The sequence below is a fragment of the Pelobates fuscus genome, chromosome 10, assembly GCF_036172605.1.
Source record: "Pelobates fuscus isolate aPelFus1 chromosome 10, aPelFus1.pri, whole genome shotgun sequence".
NCBI classification, from domain to species: Eukaryota; Metazoa; Chordata; class Amphibia; order Anura; family Pelobatidae; genus Pelobates; species Pelobates fuscus.
The window spans coordinates 108,308,804-108,327,822 of NC_086326.1; the positions used below are offsets into that span (position 1 = coordinate 108,308,804).

The 19,019-nt window shown below is 48.5% G+C and overlaps 1 protein-coding gene across 1 annotated transcript in view; it reads left to right on the forward strand.

The window, feature by feature from the left end:
- SLC43A1 (solute carrier family 43 member 1) overlaps window positions 1-19,019 on the forward strand; it is a 100,680-nt gene that overhangs the window by 57,048 nt on the left and 24,613 nt on the right. The window contains exon 6 of the mRNA XM_063434827.1: window positions 13,646-13,738. Coding sequence (XP_063290897.1) covers window positions 13,646-13,738 — 93 coding nt within the window. The remainder of the gene's footprint in view (window positions 1-13,645; window positions 13,739-19,019) is intronic.

The window sequence follows — 19,019 nt, forward strand, 5'->3', positions numbered from 1 at the left end:
AAGTCCCCATGTATCTGTGTCCCCATGTCTCACAGTGTCCCAATGTCTCTAAGTGTCCCCCAGTGTCCTAGTTACATCGGGACCCTGGGAGACATGGGGGCAAAGACTCTAAGGGACACTGGGAGACATGGGGATACAAACACTAGGGGACACTGGGCAACATGAGGACACTGAGACACTAGGGGACACTAAGAGACATGGTGACACTGGGGGACACTGGGAGAGATGAGGACACTGGGCGACTTTGAGACCTGGGAGACATGGGGCACTTCCAGTGTCCCCATGTCTCCCAGCCAGTGTCCCTAGTATCTCAGTATTCCCATGTCTCCCAGTGTCCCTGGTGTCTCTTAATGTCCCAGTGTCCCTAGTGTCTCAGTGTTTCCTAGTCTCTCAGTGTCTCAATGTCTCCCAGTGTCCCCATGTCTCCTAGTGTCTCAGTGTCCCCTAGTATAAAAGAATCTCAGGCACTCACTGTGATAGATTTAAGCAGGTTTATTGGACACCGCAACGTTTTGACCTGTACCCAGGTCTTTATCAAGTCTCCAGTGTCCCCCTATGTATCAGAGTGTCCCCTATGTATCAGAGTGTCTCAGTGCCCCATCTCTTCCAGTGTCCCTGGTGTCTCTCAGTGTCCGTAGTGTCTTAGTATCCATAGTGTCTCAGTGTCCCCTAGTCTCCTAGTGTCCCCATTTCTCACAGTGCCCCCAAGTGTCTCAGTGTCCCCTAGTATAAAAGAAAAAAATCTCAGGCACTCACTGTGATAGATTTAAGCTGGTTTATTGGACACTGCAAAGTTTTGACCTGTACCCAGGTCTTTATCAAGTCTCCAGTGTCCCCTATATATCACAGTGTCACCTATGTATCAAATTGTCTCAGTGCCCCATGTCTCCCAGTGTCCTCTCATGTCTCAGTCACCCAGTGTCCCCATGTCTCCTATTGTCCCCATGAGTCTCAGTGTCCCCAGGTCTCCCAGTGTTCCCTATTATCTCAGTGTCCCCAGGTCTCCTATTGTCCTCATGAGTCTCAGTGTTCCCAGGTCTCCCAGTGTTCCCTAGTATCTCAGTATCCCCAGGTCTCCCAGTGTCCCAATGTCTCTCAATGCCCCCTAGTGTCCTAGAGACATGGGGACACTGGAAGACATGGGGACACAGAAATGCCCCATTTTTGTGTATGTTCATCCCTTTCGGCAGTTCTGGTTATGTGATTTGTGTAAGTTGCGCAGCCTTTTACCCCATCCATAGACTTCCTTATTTCCTGGACACTGCTGTTAGGGGGTATGGGTTTACTTGAAAGCATGAGATTAGTATGTGTTTTCTCATAGCTGCATCCTATGAGTTTCCCTCCAGCATCATCTCCATCAGATACATGACGCTTAGGAGGTAGGACTGTTTTAGTGTTTTTGGTCAATAAGATTTTGTAATTAGGCCCATCATAATTGTCAGCACCAGGCCCACTGGGCTCTTAATCTGGCCCTGCATATGGCCATATGTTGTTAAGCCCACCACTACTTTCAAAGTACCCCATTATCGGTGGGTCCTACACTACAATGTGGGAGACAAATAAATAGTAATAGTGTTATAAATAAAATAGTGTTAAATACTAGTAAGAGCATAGTGAGTATACAAACAAAAGTGATGAAAGCAATTAAAAGCAGTGTTAAAACTAAATAATGTGTTAGTGCTGAAAATGAGTATACTCACTAATGCAGATGACTGTTCACTGGAAAAAATAATAAAAGTGACTTGACTAATGATAAACTCCTCCTTAATATACACACCTGTGGCCACCTCTAAAGGAGACTCTGAAACTGGGGGGGCCTGGGCGGGGTGCTTAACCCCTAAGGAATCTGGTCTGGACTCCAAATATAGTATAAACAGAGAAAGGATAGGGGGCACTCCCGAGACCTGAATTTTGCATGAAAGGTGCTGCCGCTGTGACCAAAATGTCATGAATGAGAAAATAGTGCAGCGCACTCAGACTACAAAACAATACAAAAAACAAAGAAGGCTACTAAAATGCCTAACTACGCGTGGCCTGAAGCCGGAGCAAGATGGACGTGTCCAAGTGAAGCTCCGCTAGGACCACGAGGCCAATTGCTAACTACAGCATAAAAAAAGCCTGAAAGGCTAACCTAACCGAGGTACGTTGTTGGGGAGTCGATATGGACAAACGTGCCCAGAAGAAACAGCCCAGAAAGCCGGCGGAGCAGGGAGCGACGGTGTCCGACTTGTTCGCTGCCTCCCGCGCCATGCGATCAAGCACTCAAGATGGCGGACGGGAGAGCCCGATGGCGCCTCGCTCCCCTCCCAGCCCAGGCGCGGCGGCGGCCTTGGGTATCTCTGAGGCCAACGCTGCTCAGATTTTGGCTAAGTTGGCAGAGGTCCGGGGCTACCTGGCGGCCGAGATCACCAGGAACACCCACGAAGTTAAAGCCGAGATCCAGGCCTTGGGGGCGAGGACAGCGACGCTTGAGCAGCGTGTGGAGTCCACTGCCGTGGCCCACAACGCTACCTCAGCCCAGATTAACCGGCTCTCCGCTAGATTGACTGCAGTGGAATCTTCCCTGGATGATCTGGGGAACAGGTCCCGGAGAAATAATATCAGGCTTCGGGGCCTCCCTGAACAGGAGGGGGAAGGTCCGCTGATGGATGTCGTGACCAAGATCCTAAGGCCTCTGCTGCCCAACGTGCCGGACCATCAATGGCACATAGAGAGAGCGCACAGGGCTCTCAGAGCGAAGCGGGCGAACGATACCCGCCCGAGGGACGTGATTATCAAATTCCTCTTTTACCGGATGAAAGAAGCCCTCATGCTGCGTGGGAGGGAAGGCCCTATCCGATTTGGTGAGGCGGAACTTACCCTGTTCCATGATTTGACTCCGGCTACCCTCCAAAAGCGAAGGCTATGGCGCCCGGTGACGGGGCTACTGCAGAAACACGGTGTGAAATATGCCTGGGGCTTCCCGTTCCAGCTGCTAGCCTTTCGAGTTGGTCGCACTAAAATTCTGCATGCGGATGGTGACCCGGTGGAATTCCTGAAGGGTCTCGACATACGAGATCCTGTACCGTTGATGAAGCTCTCTCAGGCTGAGGAGGTGCTGTGCCCCCTCCCACGCGAGTGGTACGAGGCGGGTGAGTGAGGCACACGGATTTCGGCAGGTCCGGATGCTCGGGGAGTCGGCTGGAAGGGGAGCGCGCCGGCTGAAAGCCCAGGGGATGGTATGTAGGATGCGTGTGGGATGGCGGGTCCTGGGGCCTAGCCCGTTACGGGGTGTCCTCATGGGGGCTCAGAATGGGAGCAGCAGTTAGGGCTGCAAGGGTTGTTGCCGGAATTTGGCGTGTTTGGGGGGCATCCTCCCCTCGTTGGGTGGGTTAGGGTTGTTTTTCTTTGTCTTTTTTCATCGAGCCGAACTGGGGTTGTTTTTGTTTTTTTTTGTTTTGTTTTTCACTGTCCCTCTCCTGTTATCTGAAGGCAGCGGAGCAGGGTGGGGTCGTTATTCCTTTTTGTGGGCGGAGGGGCTGTTGGGAGATGGGGTGAATGGGCTTTTATTCTCCACTACTCCTCCCTACCACTGCCTCGGAGTGGGCCATGGAACTTCCGCACATCGCGGCATTGACTCCTCCTGGGGACTGGCTTATGTTCATACTTGTGTTTATTCGGGGGGCGGGGGCGGCGGGCACCTGGCTATTCCACTGTGTGATGTTATGTACTTATGCCTTGGCCCTGAGATCGCTTTTATTGGGGTGTGTTTGGGCGCCTGTTGGGGGCGGTGGCTTGCGTTGGGAGGCTCGCGGGACCTGCTCTGCTTGGCCCAGAGGGGATCCTTCCTTTGGGCCGGCGGGGTGAGTCGTGGGGCACCTCGACGGAACCCCTGGTGGTCGGCGCTGTGGTGGAGGGGGGGGAGGGGGCGGCGGGGGCGAGGGGCATGACGACTGGGGCTTCCTTCTGTATCATCCCCCCGTCGGCGGGTGGGGGTCATCGGGGAGGAATAACTGTTTTAATGTGTCAGGGGGTCCCTTGTTTGGCGGGGTCACACACTCCCGCTTTCTCCTCACCATTGGCTTTCATGTGACCAGCTCTCTGTCCCATAGTGGATCCTGGAGCCCCCCTGTACGTCAAGGGACGGCGGTCAACACTTTTGTGTGCATTGTATTAGGGCGAGTTACAGCGCTGTGTCTCTTCTAGGTCCCTCATGCCACAGCGTTTTGCGCTGAGACCTCTCCCTCCCCCCTGATTTCCGCTGGGACCCCCCTCCCCAGGCAAGCAAAAAAAAAATATTAAAAAAAAAAAAAAAATAGAAAAAAATAAATTACAATAAAAAAAGGGAAACAACAAAAAATGGGAAAAAAAATACAATTGAAAATATAGTATTAGTTGTAGCAATGAAGTGTACTGTGTTTCATGCCCTACCCTAGCCTTCCAGATTGCGCCCTTTGCTGTGCCCTTAATAGCAGCCTTGCTCACCCTGCATGGTAGCACAGGTTATATATATGTTATATTTTTATTGTGATGAAGATGACACTCTAGTAGTGTCTTTATTGGCTGGTCCATGTCCCTAACATCCCAGTGGTCTTTAGTCTTTCTGGGGATGTTGGGACATCTACCCCCAATACGCCTGGCAATAGGTGAGACCAGGCGATATATGTACATAGGGTTCTTTTCTTCTTTTCTCTTTTCTACTTTCTCTGTTTTCATTCCCTATTACCCTTTTTCCTTTTATGTCTCCTCTGGGGGGGGGAGTCGATGGTTGCCCTGTTCTACTTGTCCATGTTTAGACGTATCGGACTGCTTAAATTCAGAGATATCTTGCAGGATAACTCATGCCTGTGAAACTAATATCCCTCAATGTTAAGGGCCTGAACGCCCCGAATAAAAGAAGACTTATGTTTAGGGAGCTAAAACGCATGAACCCCGACATTGCTTTCCTGCAGGAGACACACTTGCCGAAATTGGCAAAGTTTGCCCTTAAGAACCATACATTTAGGACCACGTACGAAGCCAGAGCCCTTAATAAGAGGAATGGCATCGCCATTCTTGTGCATGATAGATGCCCGTTCAGGGTTAGCAAGGTTAGTACGGACCCGGGTGGACGCTACGTTCTGGTCTCGGGGTCCTTACATTCCCAGGCTGTACATTTCCTTAATGTCTATGCCCCTAATGAGCCAGCCAGTGATTTCTGGGCGGCACTGACGCACATGGTGCTCACGCTGCCACACGGTATTGTTGTGGTAGGGGGCGACTTTAACGCTGCTCCGACCCCAGCAATGGATAGGGGGCCGTGTAGGGGAGCTCCGCGGTCTCACAGGAGGGGGGGGGGCAGGACAAATTACTGCACACGTTCATGCAGCAAACAGGTTTGGTAGACATTTGGAGGGCACAACATACTGACGATATTGACTATACGTTTTATTCGTCACCTCACGGTACGTATTCTAGGATAGACCTCTTTTTGGTGAACTCACTAGCTATTCCCAAGGTCTCGGAATCCACGGTGGGTTCCATAACGTGGTCGGATCATGCTGATGTCTCCCTTACCTTGGATAAACTGAGTGTGGCATCCCCTTGGTCCTGGAAGCTAAATAGATCCTTACTTCAGGACCCAGGAGTCGTCAACGGCGTCCGTAGAGAACTCAAGGATTACTTCACCAGAGAAGCGGAGTCGGGGGTTTCGAAAACCACGGTGTGGGCGGCTCATAAGTCTGTTATTAGGGGTATTCTAATTAGGGAAGCGACGCTGAAGAAAAGGCGGAAGTCTCAACTATTAACGTCCTTGCTGGCAACTTTAAGAACGGCAGAACAACGGCATAAGTCGGACCCTACGCCTCCTAACTTATTATTGGTACAAGACGTACGGCACTCGATCAGGGAACTGCTTCTAGACGACACCGCGAGAGCTATCGTATGGTCCAAACGCAACTACTATGAAAAGGCGAACAAGATGGATACTTTGTTGGCGAGTTCCCTTCGTCCACGGCAACGGGGTACTCATATCACGAGGATCAAAAATGCAGCGGGAAAATATCAGACGAACCCCACAGAGATAGCCAAAGTGTTAACGGATTTTTTCACTAAGCTCTATAATCACTCTGCGGAGGATGGCGCGGACTCAGGTCGGGCCCTGGATAAGATACGGGCTTTCCTCTCTCGGTCACACCTTCCAAAGCTGGATATGGTCGCCTTGGCGGCCTTGGAGAATCCTATTACAGCTGACGAAATTGATGCAGCAATTTCCGCCTTGAAGAGCAACAAAGCGCCGGGTCCTGATGGTTTTGATGGCAGCTACTATAAGACCTTCCGTGAAGAGCTTCTGCCCCACTTGGCTCAATGACTTGATGGATGGAGGGACACCTGATAGGGAGATGTCTTTAGCCAATATTGTTCTGTTGCCTAAACCAGGGAAGGACGACTCGGCTCCGGAAAATTTTCGCCCGATATCTCTAATAAATCACGACTCTAAAATTCTAGCTAAAGTTTTGGCAGGCAGATTGAACCCGCTCCTTACAGGCCTGATACATCCGGACCAGGTTGGCTTTGTTCCAGGTCGACAGCTTTTTGAAAACACGAGGCGTAATATTGACCTAATAGGGAGACAGGTTGCGAGGGGCACCCCGACACTGATGCTGTCACTAGATGCCGAGAAGGCGTTCGACAGGGTCAAGTGGGATTATTTATTCGAAGTATTATACCACTTCGGCTTGCCGGGCAGATTTGTGACTGCTGTTCAGGCTATGTACTCCAACGTTAAGGCGCAGATACAGATCTCGGGAGCGCGAGTCGCTCCGTTTCGCTTGAGCAACGGCACGAGACAGGGATGCCCACTTTCGCACTGCTGTTTGTCTTCTCGCTGGAACCCCTCTTACACGCTATACGGGGGGCCCCGGGTATCAAAGGAGTTACTGTAGGGAATTCGCAATATGTGGTCTCGGGATTCGCGGACGATGTATTGCTGACGCTCACTGACTCGAAAGCTTCCATGGCGGCTCTTACTGAGATATTAACGGTGTACGGCGAAGTTGCTGGCTATAAAGTCGATTTGGGAAAATCAAGTGCGATTCCTATAGGTGTGCCAGAAGCCGAGGTTTTGTTTATAGCGGAGACTTACCATATCCGAATGGAGAAACGTCAGATCAAATACTTAGGCATTTGGTTGACGGCGGACCCCTCCCAACTATATCAGCAGAATTATATTCCGCTGATAAGACAGTTGATCACCGACATGGAAAATTGGATTGATAAGCCGATCTCGTGGATCGGAAGGATACACACAGTGAAAATGAATGTACTGCCTCGGATACTTTTCTTGTTCCAGGCTCTTCCGGTCCACGTGACAAAATCTAACTTGGGGCCGCTTCAACAGGCCATAGGCAAGTTTGTTTGGCAAAATAGGCGCCATGGAATCTCTCGCAACGTTCTATATAGAGCAAAGGATAGGGGAGGCCTTGGCCTTCCGAACCTTTACTATTATTACGTGGCGGCCCAATTGGCTCAAATAGCTTTGTGGCACTCACCCCCAGAGGAAAGGAGGTGGGTAGATTTGGAGTCCTCTATGATGGGCCAGGACCTACCTCAATTCCTTATGTGGACCCCTAAAGAACAAAGACCAATTGATCAAGTGGCGTGCCCGGCGATACACGGCTCCCTTAAGATTTGGGACTCTGCCGCCGTCAAATATGGCCTGACCTCTGCCCTATCGCCCATGACCCCTTTCTTGAGAAACAAGGCTTTTTCGCCAGGATTGTATCCCCGAAATTTCAAGGGTATTGAGAACGCGGGGTTGCAAAGGTTTTGTGAATTGTTTGAAAATGGATCCTTTATTACATTCGATGCGTTGCGGAGCAGAGTTACGCTGCGTCCATTTGACTATTTTAGGTATCTTCAGCTCAGAGACTTTGCTAGTGATCCCCGGATCAAAACGGCAGCGCTGACTCCGTTGACTTTCTTTGAAAAGATGTGCAAAGGGGAACAGTTCCCAACAGGCCTCATATCCTGTTTATACTCTCATTTAAGCTCACGCACTCTGGAATGGGGGGATCTTGTGTATACAGACCAGTGGGAGGCAGACCTCAATGAGATATTAGAGGGTGCAGAATGGCAAGATATTTGGGAGATGGCTGCAAAGTCTTCGGTTTGTGTCTCTCTGCAGGAACAATCTTACAAGACGATGTTTCGGTGGTACACCACCCCAGTGAAACTGTGCCGTATGGGGGTAAACCCAACGGACCTTTGCTGGAGGGGCTGCGGTCTTAAGGGAACTTATATTCACATGTGGTGGGACTGCGTAGAGGCTCAGGCCTATTGGAGTCGGATTGCGACTCTGCAGCAAGAAGTTTGTGGAAGGGAGGTTAAGTTAGATCCATGGGTGTATCTGCTATCCAGACCCATAGATGGTTGGACGAAAACGGAACAAGACCATGTCCATAAAATAAACCTAGCTGCTAGGAGAGCGCTGGCGCAGGTGTAGCTGCAGAAGAGTTCGCCTACTATTGCGATGGTCAAACAAAAAATTAGAGATACTTTCCTGATGGATAAGCTGACTGCTCAGGTCAGGGGGACACAGAGGAAATTTGATCAAATCTGGGACCCCTGGATAAATAGCACTGCGAACGCTTGAGTTGGGTCGGGAAACTTAGGGATCCCACTTGCGTGCAGGGTAGTAAATGAAGGGAGTGGAATATAGTACCTTGATCTGGCCACAGGGAAAGCTCACGTTACCTACTGAGGGAGACAGTGGGGACAAAACGGGAAAAAAAAAGAAATAATAAAAAAAAAAAAAGAAAGAAAATTTTCAGGCACCTTATTCCTGGGACCTATTCCTCGGCCTACCCCCCCATCCCCCCCCCCTTTCCTACCCCTATGTCCTCTTTCTCTAAGTCCTCGATCCTCCGAGGCGCCTTCTTCTTTACCTCTACAATCTTTATTGGTTGATCAAGATCGCACATGCGGCTAATACGTAGGGAACACCCGGAAAAAGATACGTGGACACGTTGTGTTTTCTGCACGGGGATTGGGTGTAATGTCCCTAATATTCTTTTTGCATTATAAACACGATCTTTCGTTAATGTCTGTTATCAGTTTACTGTTTTATATATTGAAAAAACCCAGACGGGATGTCCAAGCCTCCTTTGGACTGATGTTTACTCTGGAGATCGGGGACATGCTGATACTTAGCGATCTCTGATAACTGAACTTTTTTGTTAATTTATTTTGCAAATGTAAAGTGTTCTAATCTCAGTGTATGGGCTTGTTTATGCTGATCGCAAAGTTGATGTATGTGAATTGCTTGAGATGTCTTGTACTGGAATAAATAAAGAATAAAAAAAATAAAAAAATTAAAATGCCTAACTAAGTATAAATATGGGGATTTGGTTCCACCATATGGCCATATGTTGTTAAGCCCACCACTACTTTCAAAGTACCCCATTATCGGTGGGTCCTACACTACAATGTGGGAGACAAATAAATAGTAATAGTGTTATAAATAAAATAGTGTTAAATACTAGTAAGAGCATAGTGAGTATACAAACAAAAGTGATGAAAGCAATTAAAAGCAGTGTTAAAACTAAATAATGTGCTGAAAATGAGTATACTCACTAATGCAGACTAATGATAAACTCCTCCTTAATATACACACCTGTGGCCACCTCTAAAGGAGACTCTGAAGCTGGGGGGGCCTGGGCGGTGTGTTAATGACGTGCACAGTTCTGTCAAGGTGAGGAGTATATCGTCCGCAAATAAATTGGCTGTATATTCCTTGTGTCCTATCTGCACTCCGTGTATGTGTTTGTGTTGTCTGATTTGGAGTGCTAGTGGCTCTAAAGCCATGACATAAAGCAGTGAAGAAAGTGGGCATCCCTGACTAGAGATGTTCGTTATGGGGAAAGGGTCAGATAAAAAACCTGCGTTTAACACCTTTGCAGGGATTTGGAGTATAGGGCCTTGACCACCGACATGAATCTCTGGGGAATGTTACATTTGTTCATCACCCCTCCAATAAAATCCCAGTGCAGGCAGTCAAAGGCCTTTTCCACGTCGAGGGACAATACCCTCCTGTGTGTGCTGTAAGCCGTGGATTATGTCTAGGACCTTGCACGTATTATCGCTGTCTTGACGCCCTTTGACAAATCCCACTTGGTCTGAGTCTATTATGCTTGGGAGGACTGTGCTCATCCTGGCCGCCAGAACTTTAGCGAATAGTTTAATGTCTGTGTTCAGAAGTGAGATTGGGGGAACGTTTTGGGGGTGAGTGGGTGGTTTGCCAGGTTTGAGGAGTGTCACCATGTGTGCTAGCAGGTTTTCCCGTGGCAGTGTTTTCGGAGGCCAATGGCTTTGTTAAAAGTTTCTGTCAAATGTGGGACTACAGTGGTACTGAATTTTTTGAATAGCAATTGGCAAAACCATCTCAGCCTGGGGCCTTGTTGTTGGGCAGAACGAGGATTGATTTGCTAACTTCGGTTTCTGATATTGGGGAAGACAGTGATTGACTTTGTTCGTCCGTTATTTTAGGTAAAGGGAGGGGGTTTAAATATCGTTCTATGTCTGTGATCGTTGGTTGGTGGAGGGAGGTGTCATTTTTTTAATTGTACAGTGAGGCATAGTATCTGGCGAATTCATTGTTTATATCTTTTGGTGCTATAATTTTATTTTCCCGTTTTGGGATACCAGGTGGGCGATTTTTTGGTTGGCTTGTTGGTTCCGTAATCTGGTTGCTAACAATTTGCCTGCTTTGTTACCCTGTGAGTAGCGTGAGGCTTTAAGTCTATGTAGTTTATACCCCGTTTTCTCTAGGGCTTGTTGGTTAATTAGTCTAATTATAGTTTGGATTTGGGCCGCCAGAGCTTTAGATCGGGAGATTTGGTTTTGTCTCATTAGTTCCTGGAGGTCCCTTTGCCAACCCGCTAGTTGTGCCTGTGATTGTTTACGAAGGTATAAAGCAGTCCTTATTAATAAGCCTCGGATAACTTCATTGTGTGTTTGCCAGAGGTTCGCCTGGGTGGTCTTGTCAGAGCCATTCTCCGAGAAGAACAGTCTCATCTGTGCCTCTGGTTCTCTTGCGAATGAGGCGTTTCAGGAGAAACTCGTTTAATCTCCACGGACTGTGGTGTGTGGGGTCGTAAGCGCATGCTCCGACCAGGATATCCCCCCCCCCCATTTTTTAAAAAAAATATTTTTTTTTATATATTCTTTATTAAATATTTTGATTTACTAACAATAAAACAAAGAAGGACACAACACAAATTTACAAGAAATAGCTTTCCCTTATGTACATCCATATTGGCTATTAGAATAATTGAATTTGACAGACAAAACACTGCCAAATAATGCCGAAAATGTTGTTTTAGTATGAAGAGGGAATAAGCTATCTTGTATTCACATATGTACTTACAAACATAGACAATACATTTTCTTTCAAATATGAGACAATGCAAAAATAGTAATAAAAAGAAGAAAAAATGCCAAAGAGAAAAGAAAATTTGCTTTTGTTCATAGTCATGAACTATATGATAAAAATCTATAGTGACACTATGCACATTAAAATTGGCTATTAATCTGTTCTACTTTAAAGTGAGATTCGATTTAACGAATGTGTAATTTTTTAAACTTTTAACATTAACATTGAAGAGCCCCAGTTTTTAGTGTCTATATTAATATTCAGTTCTTTCTTCCAGATATTTAGAGGCATGGGTGTTTTTTCCTTGTTACAGGATCTGTAACATGGTAGATCAGCAGATTGTATGTTCTCAGGGACCCCTCGGAGCCTTAGATTGTTCCTGAGGGCTCTGTCTTCGTTGTCCATGAGTTTAGATTGCATGATAGTTTTTGTTCTATGTCTTCCACGTGGTTCGCTAGATCGTTATGTGCCGTGGCAAATTCGTCTAGCTTGCTTTCCATGTGGGATGTTCTGGACCCGAGCTCTTGTATGTCATGCCTCAGGGTGTTGAACGAGGATTGCCAGCTTGTGATTAGCTTGTTGGATAATACCCCCAGGGCCTGTGTTAGATAGCCTTGAGTCACTGGTTCAGTAACCAAGTGGCCGTCTATGTCCAGCGTAGAGCTGCCCGCTTTGGAGCCGTCGTCACCATCTTGGATTTTGGCCTGTGAGGCCAGTGCCAAAGAGTTATTGGCCGAAAGAATTGAGCTTCTCCGCTTTTACGGTGCCCTTTCTGCCCTTGTGGTGAGACATATTCGGTTTGTTGTTTTTTTAATTTACAATGCAACAATTAAACAAATATTAAATCAATGATTTACCTGGAATCCAGCACAGGGCAAAACTTCCCTTTCTGGATTCCATGCCTTATCTGATGTCAAAGCCTTTGTCTCCATGGTCCAATCAAATTCCCACAGAGAATACATGTGAATGCTCTAAAGCTGGACCAAAGAATGAAGGAGGGAGTGGGTTTGGACAAAGGGAGGGGGTTAAAAACATTTTTTTAAAATCAGTTTTAAACTATAGGCAGGTGGACACAGAGTGAGGGATAAAACAAGAGAGGTAGGCTAGGTGGAGGTGACATAGATTTTTCTCTTTTCAGGGGCTCACCCAGCTGTGTGTGATGACGAAAGAAAGTTTTGAGCTGCCCAAGTCACGTGTGCCGAGGATGCAACAAACCCCTGGCACTAAAGTGTCATTATCTCTGGATTTGCAGCTTTTCAAGCAGAAATGCTGCACATACAAGTTCTTTCCTCCATGATCACTTCAAAAAGTAAAAAATGGTCATGTACGATGGAGAAAACCTTTAATGTAGTTGGTAACACTGTTGGTAACAAATGTTGATCCAATGAGATGCCATTATGGAATACTTTTATTTATAATATAATATATTTACAATAATATTATTATTATAAAATAAGCTGGCAATCCTCGTTCAACACCCTGAGGCATGACATACAAGAGCTCGAGTCCAGCGGCTGTCAATGAGACCGCCACTAGAGGCTGGATTAACCCTATTGTAAACATAGCAGTTTCTCTGAAACATAGCAGTTTACAGCAGGTCTGGCACTGATGGACCTGGCACTGCTATGTTTACAGCAGGCAGGGTTAATCCTAGATGGACCTGGCACCCAGACCACTTCATTGAGCTGAAGTGGTCTGGGTGCCTATAGTGGTCCTTTAAGCTAAATTTGTTTTGGTGCCTATAGCATCCCTCTAAGCATAATCAAATACAATATAGGAAGAAGCTCGGGAAAAGAGAAAACTTGTAAGATATTTACAATTATGGATGGTTTTCAAATGAATGCAAGGAAAATGCTCTGGGAAGGATACATAGGCTAATAGTGTGGGTTATCTAGTTGGTATGGTATTGATAAGATGATAATGTGTATACTACATTTAGTGTATGTATGAGAAGAATAAACATTGGAAGGAATGTATAATAATATTGAGATGGAAGTGAGAGCTTGTTTGTGAATATAGGTAAGATTCCTAAAGCAGGATTGTGATATTTAATAGGTAAGGCGCATACAAGAAAATAAATACGTTTTTATGCACATGACAATTAATACTTTGCTTGTAGCCATTACCCTAATAAGAAATTATTTTTTTTTAGCTCAACTGAACAATATTCCTGAATTATTAATATCTTATAAACTCTGCCACACACGTGTTTGTTAAAATTATCTTACTAAACTTCTCCTTCTGATATTTTTTCAGCTACCCAATATGTTTGGAAGTTTGCGTTCCACCATGATGTCCTTAATGATTGGATCCTATGCTTCCTCTGCAATCACTTTTCCTGCATTGAAGGTACATGTTCTTTCATATCATTAAGTAGGCATAACTAACTATAAAACCTGTTTTTTCTGTAATGCAAAGTTAAATAACCCAATGGTTGTGTACACACACTTGTAGTGATGTTTTAAGGTACTTACGTTTTAGGGAGCAGCAGAAGAGTAAAAAAAAAAAATGTTGATGTTTACAATAATAATGTAAATTGTACTGCAAGAGTAGACATGTGCAATTCGTTTTGGTCCGAATCGGAATTCGGACGAATTTCTGACAATTCGGACATTCGGGTACTTCCGAATGTCCGATTTGCCGAGGTCCCGAAGTGCCGAATTGCCGAATTTCCGAAGTGTAGAATTTCCGAAGTTCCGAAGTGTCAAAGTGCCGAAGCACAGTATTGCCTAAGTACTAATATTCTTATCCAGTGAAAGAAGAAGAATGTTACATTGTATACAATTTTAAATAAAAAGTATACAAACATAGCCAGGATTCAGCTGTAAGCATTTGCAACACTTACAACAATCAAGTAACATGCATTAATATAAAATGTAAGTTACTTGGCCAGTCAATGTAATGACAGGAATGAATAAGTAGATAACTCCCTAATTCCCACGGTATTAGGGAGCTATCTACTAAAAGGCTGAAAGACCTAAATTGGTCTTTCAGACAAATTTACTAATACTAAGTAAAGATTACTTAGTATTAGTAAATTATGCCCCTACTCGCTAAACCGCGAGTAGGGGCATGTCTATTAAACAGTGAGCATTGCTGGATTAAGTAACCAATCAGAGAGATATGAGTCAAATTACACAGCGTGGGAAAATTACAAAGAACTTCCCCACGCTGTGTAAAATGACACAGAGCACTCTGATTGGTGGATTTCAAACCAACCAATCAGAGTGCTGTGACAGGTAAATCTAGAGACTTACCTGTCAGTCTCTTCATTTACCTGTCAGAGCACTCTGATTGGATGGCTTAAACCCACCAATCAGAGTGCTCTGAACCTAATTGCAGGGCGGGGCAAGGCTTTATAAGCCTTGCCCCGCCCTGCAGAGCTCAGTCTGCGCGGAGCCCTCCATGGGTGAAGAAGGATTATTATTTTTTGCACTGGTTTTTTTTTTTTTATATAATTGCGTCGGTTATTATGGTTTTTTATTTGGCCTTTTTTGGGGCTGAAAAAAAGAAGATTTTAGAAGAATGAAAACATCGAATGGTAAGTTTTTTTTTTTTATAGGTACTTAGTTAAAGGTCCCCCCCTCATTCATTTTTAGGGTGAGGGGGGTAGGTAGGGGGATACGTTTTATTGGGGGGGAGGGGGTGACTAGGGGTTTGGGGACCCCTAGTCACCTGGGGGGGCATTTTTTTCACAGACTGCTCACTGTTTACTAGACATGCCCCTACCCCTACGAGTAGGGGCAAAATTTACTAATACTAAATAATTTTTACTTAGTATTAGCCTTTTGGTACATAACTCCCTGATACCGTGGGAATTAGGGAGTTATCTACCTGGCGGCTACAAGAGAAGTCCCGAGGTGCTGAAGTCCCGAAGTTCCGAAGTTGCCGAATTTCCGAAGTGTCGAAGTGCCGAAGTTCCGAAGTCTTGAATTGCCGAAGTCCCGAATTGCGAAAATCCCAAATTTCGGAATGCCGAACCGAACCAAATTTTTTTTCCCATGCACATGCCTAGTGGTGAGTCAATATAAAAAATATGAAGACAGAAATAGTGTAGTATATTCAATAAGGTAAAATGAGAGAAATGCCACATACAATTTTCTGGAGCTTATGTTCAGCTTCAGATATATGCACCTGGGCAGTATACGCACCTGTGGCTATGTTGCTCAGCTTGATTCCTTGTAGATGGTAGATCAGGGTTAAGGGCTGGTTGAAGTGTTTCCCTCCAAATTGCAATGTCACAGATATTCACCAATTACATAAAATGAGAATAAAAACAGAAAAATAGTGTTCTCTGTTTTGCTGGTGTAGAAGTAAAATAAAAAGAGGTTTACTCACATAAGGAGAGCACAAAATTAGGTTTTTGCTCAATCCTGTGTAGCATAGGTGGTTTTCTCCCCACCAAGGAGGTAAAAAGTGTGGCTCCTCCAAATAAAATCTTCAGGAAAAAAGTCGAGAACGTCCAGGTAAGGTAAAAAAAATCTAGTTAATTTTAAAACGTAACAATTAACACTAGACCCTTTGGGTGAAACGCGTTAGTGTTTTTATGTCATTGGTTTTATTATCTTTGATTTCAATAAAACACAGGTGCATATATCTGGAGCTGAACATAAGTTCCAGGAAATTGTAAGTGGCATTTCTCTGATTTGACATCACCACCTATAGAATATACTCAGGGCTCGAGTCCTGCAGGAACGCGTGGGAACGGCGTTCCTGCACTTTTTCCACAGCAGGAACGCCGTTCCCATTACTAATCCTGCAGGACCCAGGGCTGACACAAGCGGCTGCCAGAGCAGGGGGAGCACAAATCCGAATCCCCTGCCTCTGACTGGGGACTCGGATTTTTAAACTCACCTCTCCCCCTGCAGTCAGTGGAGTCGTCCGGCCTCTCCTAATGATGTCAGTAGGAGGGGGCGTGGCTTCCTCTGCTCTTCTCACAGGACCGCTGGGGAGCAGAGGAAGTCACGCCCCCTACTCCTGACATCATCAGGAGAGGCCGGCTTACTCCACAGGCTGCAGGCTGCAGGTTCCAGGTCCTGTCCCACCCCTCCTGGCCCAAGGTAAGCCTCAGGGAGGGGGGAAGGCACTTTAGGTTTTTTTTTAATCCCTTTCCTCAGTCCCTGCCCCCCCTCCTCAGTCCCTGTCTCCCTCCCCAGTCCCTGCCTCCCTCCTCAGTCCCTGCCTCCCTCCTCAGTCCCTGTCCCCCTCCCCAGTCCCTGTCTCCCTCCTCAGTCCCTGTCCTCCTCCTCAGTCCCTGTCCCCCTCCCCAGTCCCTGTCTCCCTATTTAAGGCCTTGTCCCCCTCCTCAGTCCCTGTCTCCCTCCTCAGTTCCTGCCCCCCTCCTTAGTCCCTTTCCCCAGTCCCTGTCCCCCTCCTCAGTCCCTGTCCCCCTCCTCAGTCCCTGTCCCCCTCCTCAGGCCTGTCCCCCTATTTAAGGCCCTGTCCCCCTTCCTCAGGCCTGTCCCTGTCCCCCTCCTCAGTCCCTGTCCCCCTATTTAAGGCCCTGTCCCCCTTCCTCAGGCCTGTCCCTGTCCCCCTCCTCAGTCCCTGTCCCCCTATTTAAGGCCCTGTCCCCCCTCCTCAGTCCCTGTCCCCCTATTTAAGGCCCTGTCCCCCCTCCTCAGTCCCTGTCCCCATATTTAAGGCCCTGTCCCCCCTCCTCATTCCCTGTCCCCCCATCTCAGTTCCTGTCCCCCTCCTCAGTCCCTGTCCCCCTCCTAAGTCCCTTTCTCGAGTCCCTGTCCCCCTATTTAAGGCCCTGTCTCCCTCCTCAGTCCCTGTCTCCCTCCTCAGTCCCTGTCTCCCTCCTCAGTCCCTGTCTCCCTCCTCAGTCCCTGTCTCCCTCCTCAGTCCCTGTCCCTTTCCTCAGTCCATGCCCCCCTCCTCAAGTCATGTCCCCTTACTCAGTGCCTGCCCCCCTCCTCAGTCCCTGCCCCCCTCCTCAAGCCCTGTCCCCTTACTCAGTCCCTGTCTCCCTCCTCAGTCCCTGCCCCCCTCCTCAAGCCCTGCCTCCCTCCTCAGTCCTTGCCCCCCTCCTCAGTCCCTGTCCCTTTCCTCAGTCTCTGTCCCCCTCCTCAAGCCCTGTCCCCTTACTCAGTCCCTGTCTCCCTCCTCAGTTCCTGTCTTCTTACTCAGCCCCTGCTCCCTTCATCAGCCCCTGCGCCCCTCCTCTGCCTCTGTCCCCCTCCTCAGCCTCTGTCCCCCTCCTCAGCCCATGGCCCCCTCCTCCTAAGCTCCTGTCCCTCTTCCTCAGCCCTGCCACCTTACTCAGCCCATGGCCCCTTCCTCAACCCATGCCCCCCCTCCTCCTAAGCTCCTGTCCCTTTTCCACAGCACTGTCACCTTACTTAGCCCCTGTCCCCCTCCTTAGCCCCTATCCCCCTCCTCAGCCCCTGTCCACCTTACTCAGCCCCTGTCCACCTTACTCAGCCCCTGTCCACCTTACTCAGCCCAGTGCTCTTACTCAGCCCCTGCATACGAGCCTCAGCCCCTGTCCCCCTCCTCAGCCCCTGTCCCCCTCCTCAGCCCCTGTCCCCCTCCTCAGCCCCTGTCCACCTCCTCAGCCCCTGCCCCCCTCCTCAGCCCCTGTCCCTTTTCCTCAGCCCCTGTCCCTTTTCCTCAGCCCCTGTCCCTTTTCCTCAGCCCCTCTCCCTTTTCCTCAGCCCCTCTCCCCCTTCCTCAGCCCCTGTCCCCCTTCCTCAGCCCCTGTCCCCCTTCCTCAGCCCCTGCCCCCCTTCCTCAGCCCCTGTCCCCCTTCCTCAGCCCCTGTCCCCCTTCCTCAGCCCCTTTCCCTCTTCTCAGACCCTGCCCCCCTCCTCAGCCCCTGCCCCCTTCGTCAGCCCCTGTCCCCCTCCTCAGCCCCTCAGTTCCTGTCCCTTTCCTCAGCCCCTCAGTTCCTGTCCCCCTTCCTCAGCCCCTGCCCCCCTTCCTCAGCCCCTGTCCCCCTTCCTCAGCCCCTGTCCCCCTTCCTCAGCCCCTGTCCCCCTTCCTCAGCCCCTTTCCCTCTTCTCAGACCCTGCCCCCCTCCTCAAGCCCTGCCTCCCTCCTCAGTCCTTGCCCCCCTCCTCAGTCCCTGTCCCTTTCCTCAGTCTCTGTCCCCCTCCTCAAGCCCTGTCCCCTTACTCAGTCCCTGTCTCCCTCCTCAGTTCCTGTCTTCTTACTCAGCCCCTGCTCCCTTCATCAGCCCCTGCGCCCCTCCTCTGCCTCTGTCCCCCTCCTCAGCCTCTGTCCCCCTCCTCAGCCCATGGCCCCCTCCTCCTAAGCTCCTGTCCCTCTTCCTCAGCCCTGCCACCTTACTCAGCCCATGGCCCCTTCTTCAACCCATGCCCCCCCTCCTCCTAAGCTCCTGTCCCTTTTCCACAGCACTGTCACCTTACTTAGCCCCTGTCCCCCTCCTTAGCCCCTATCCCCCTCCTCAGCCCCTGTCCACCTTACTCAGCCCCTGTCCACCTTACTCAGCCCCTGTCCACCTTACTCAGCCCAGTGCTCTTACTCAGCCCCTGCATACGAGCCTCAGCCCCTGTCCCCCTCCTCAGCCCCTGTCCCCCTCCTCAGCCCCTGTCCCCCTCCTCAGCCCCTGTCCACCTCCTCAGCCCCTGCCCCCCTCCTCAGCCCCTGTCCCTTTTCCTCA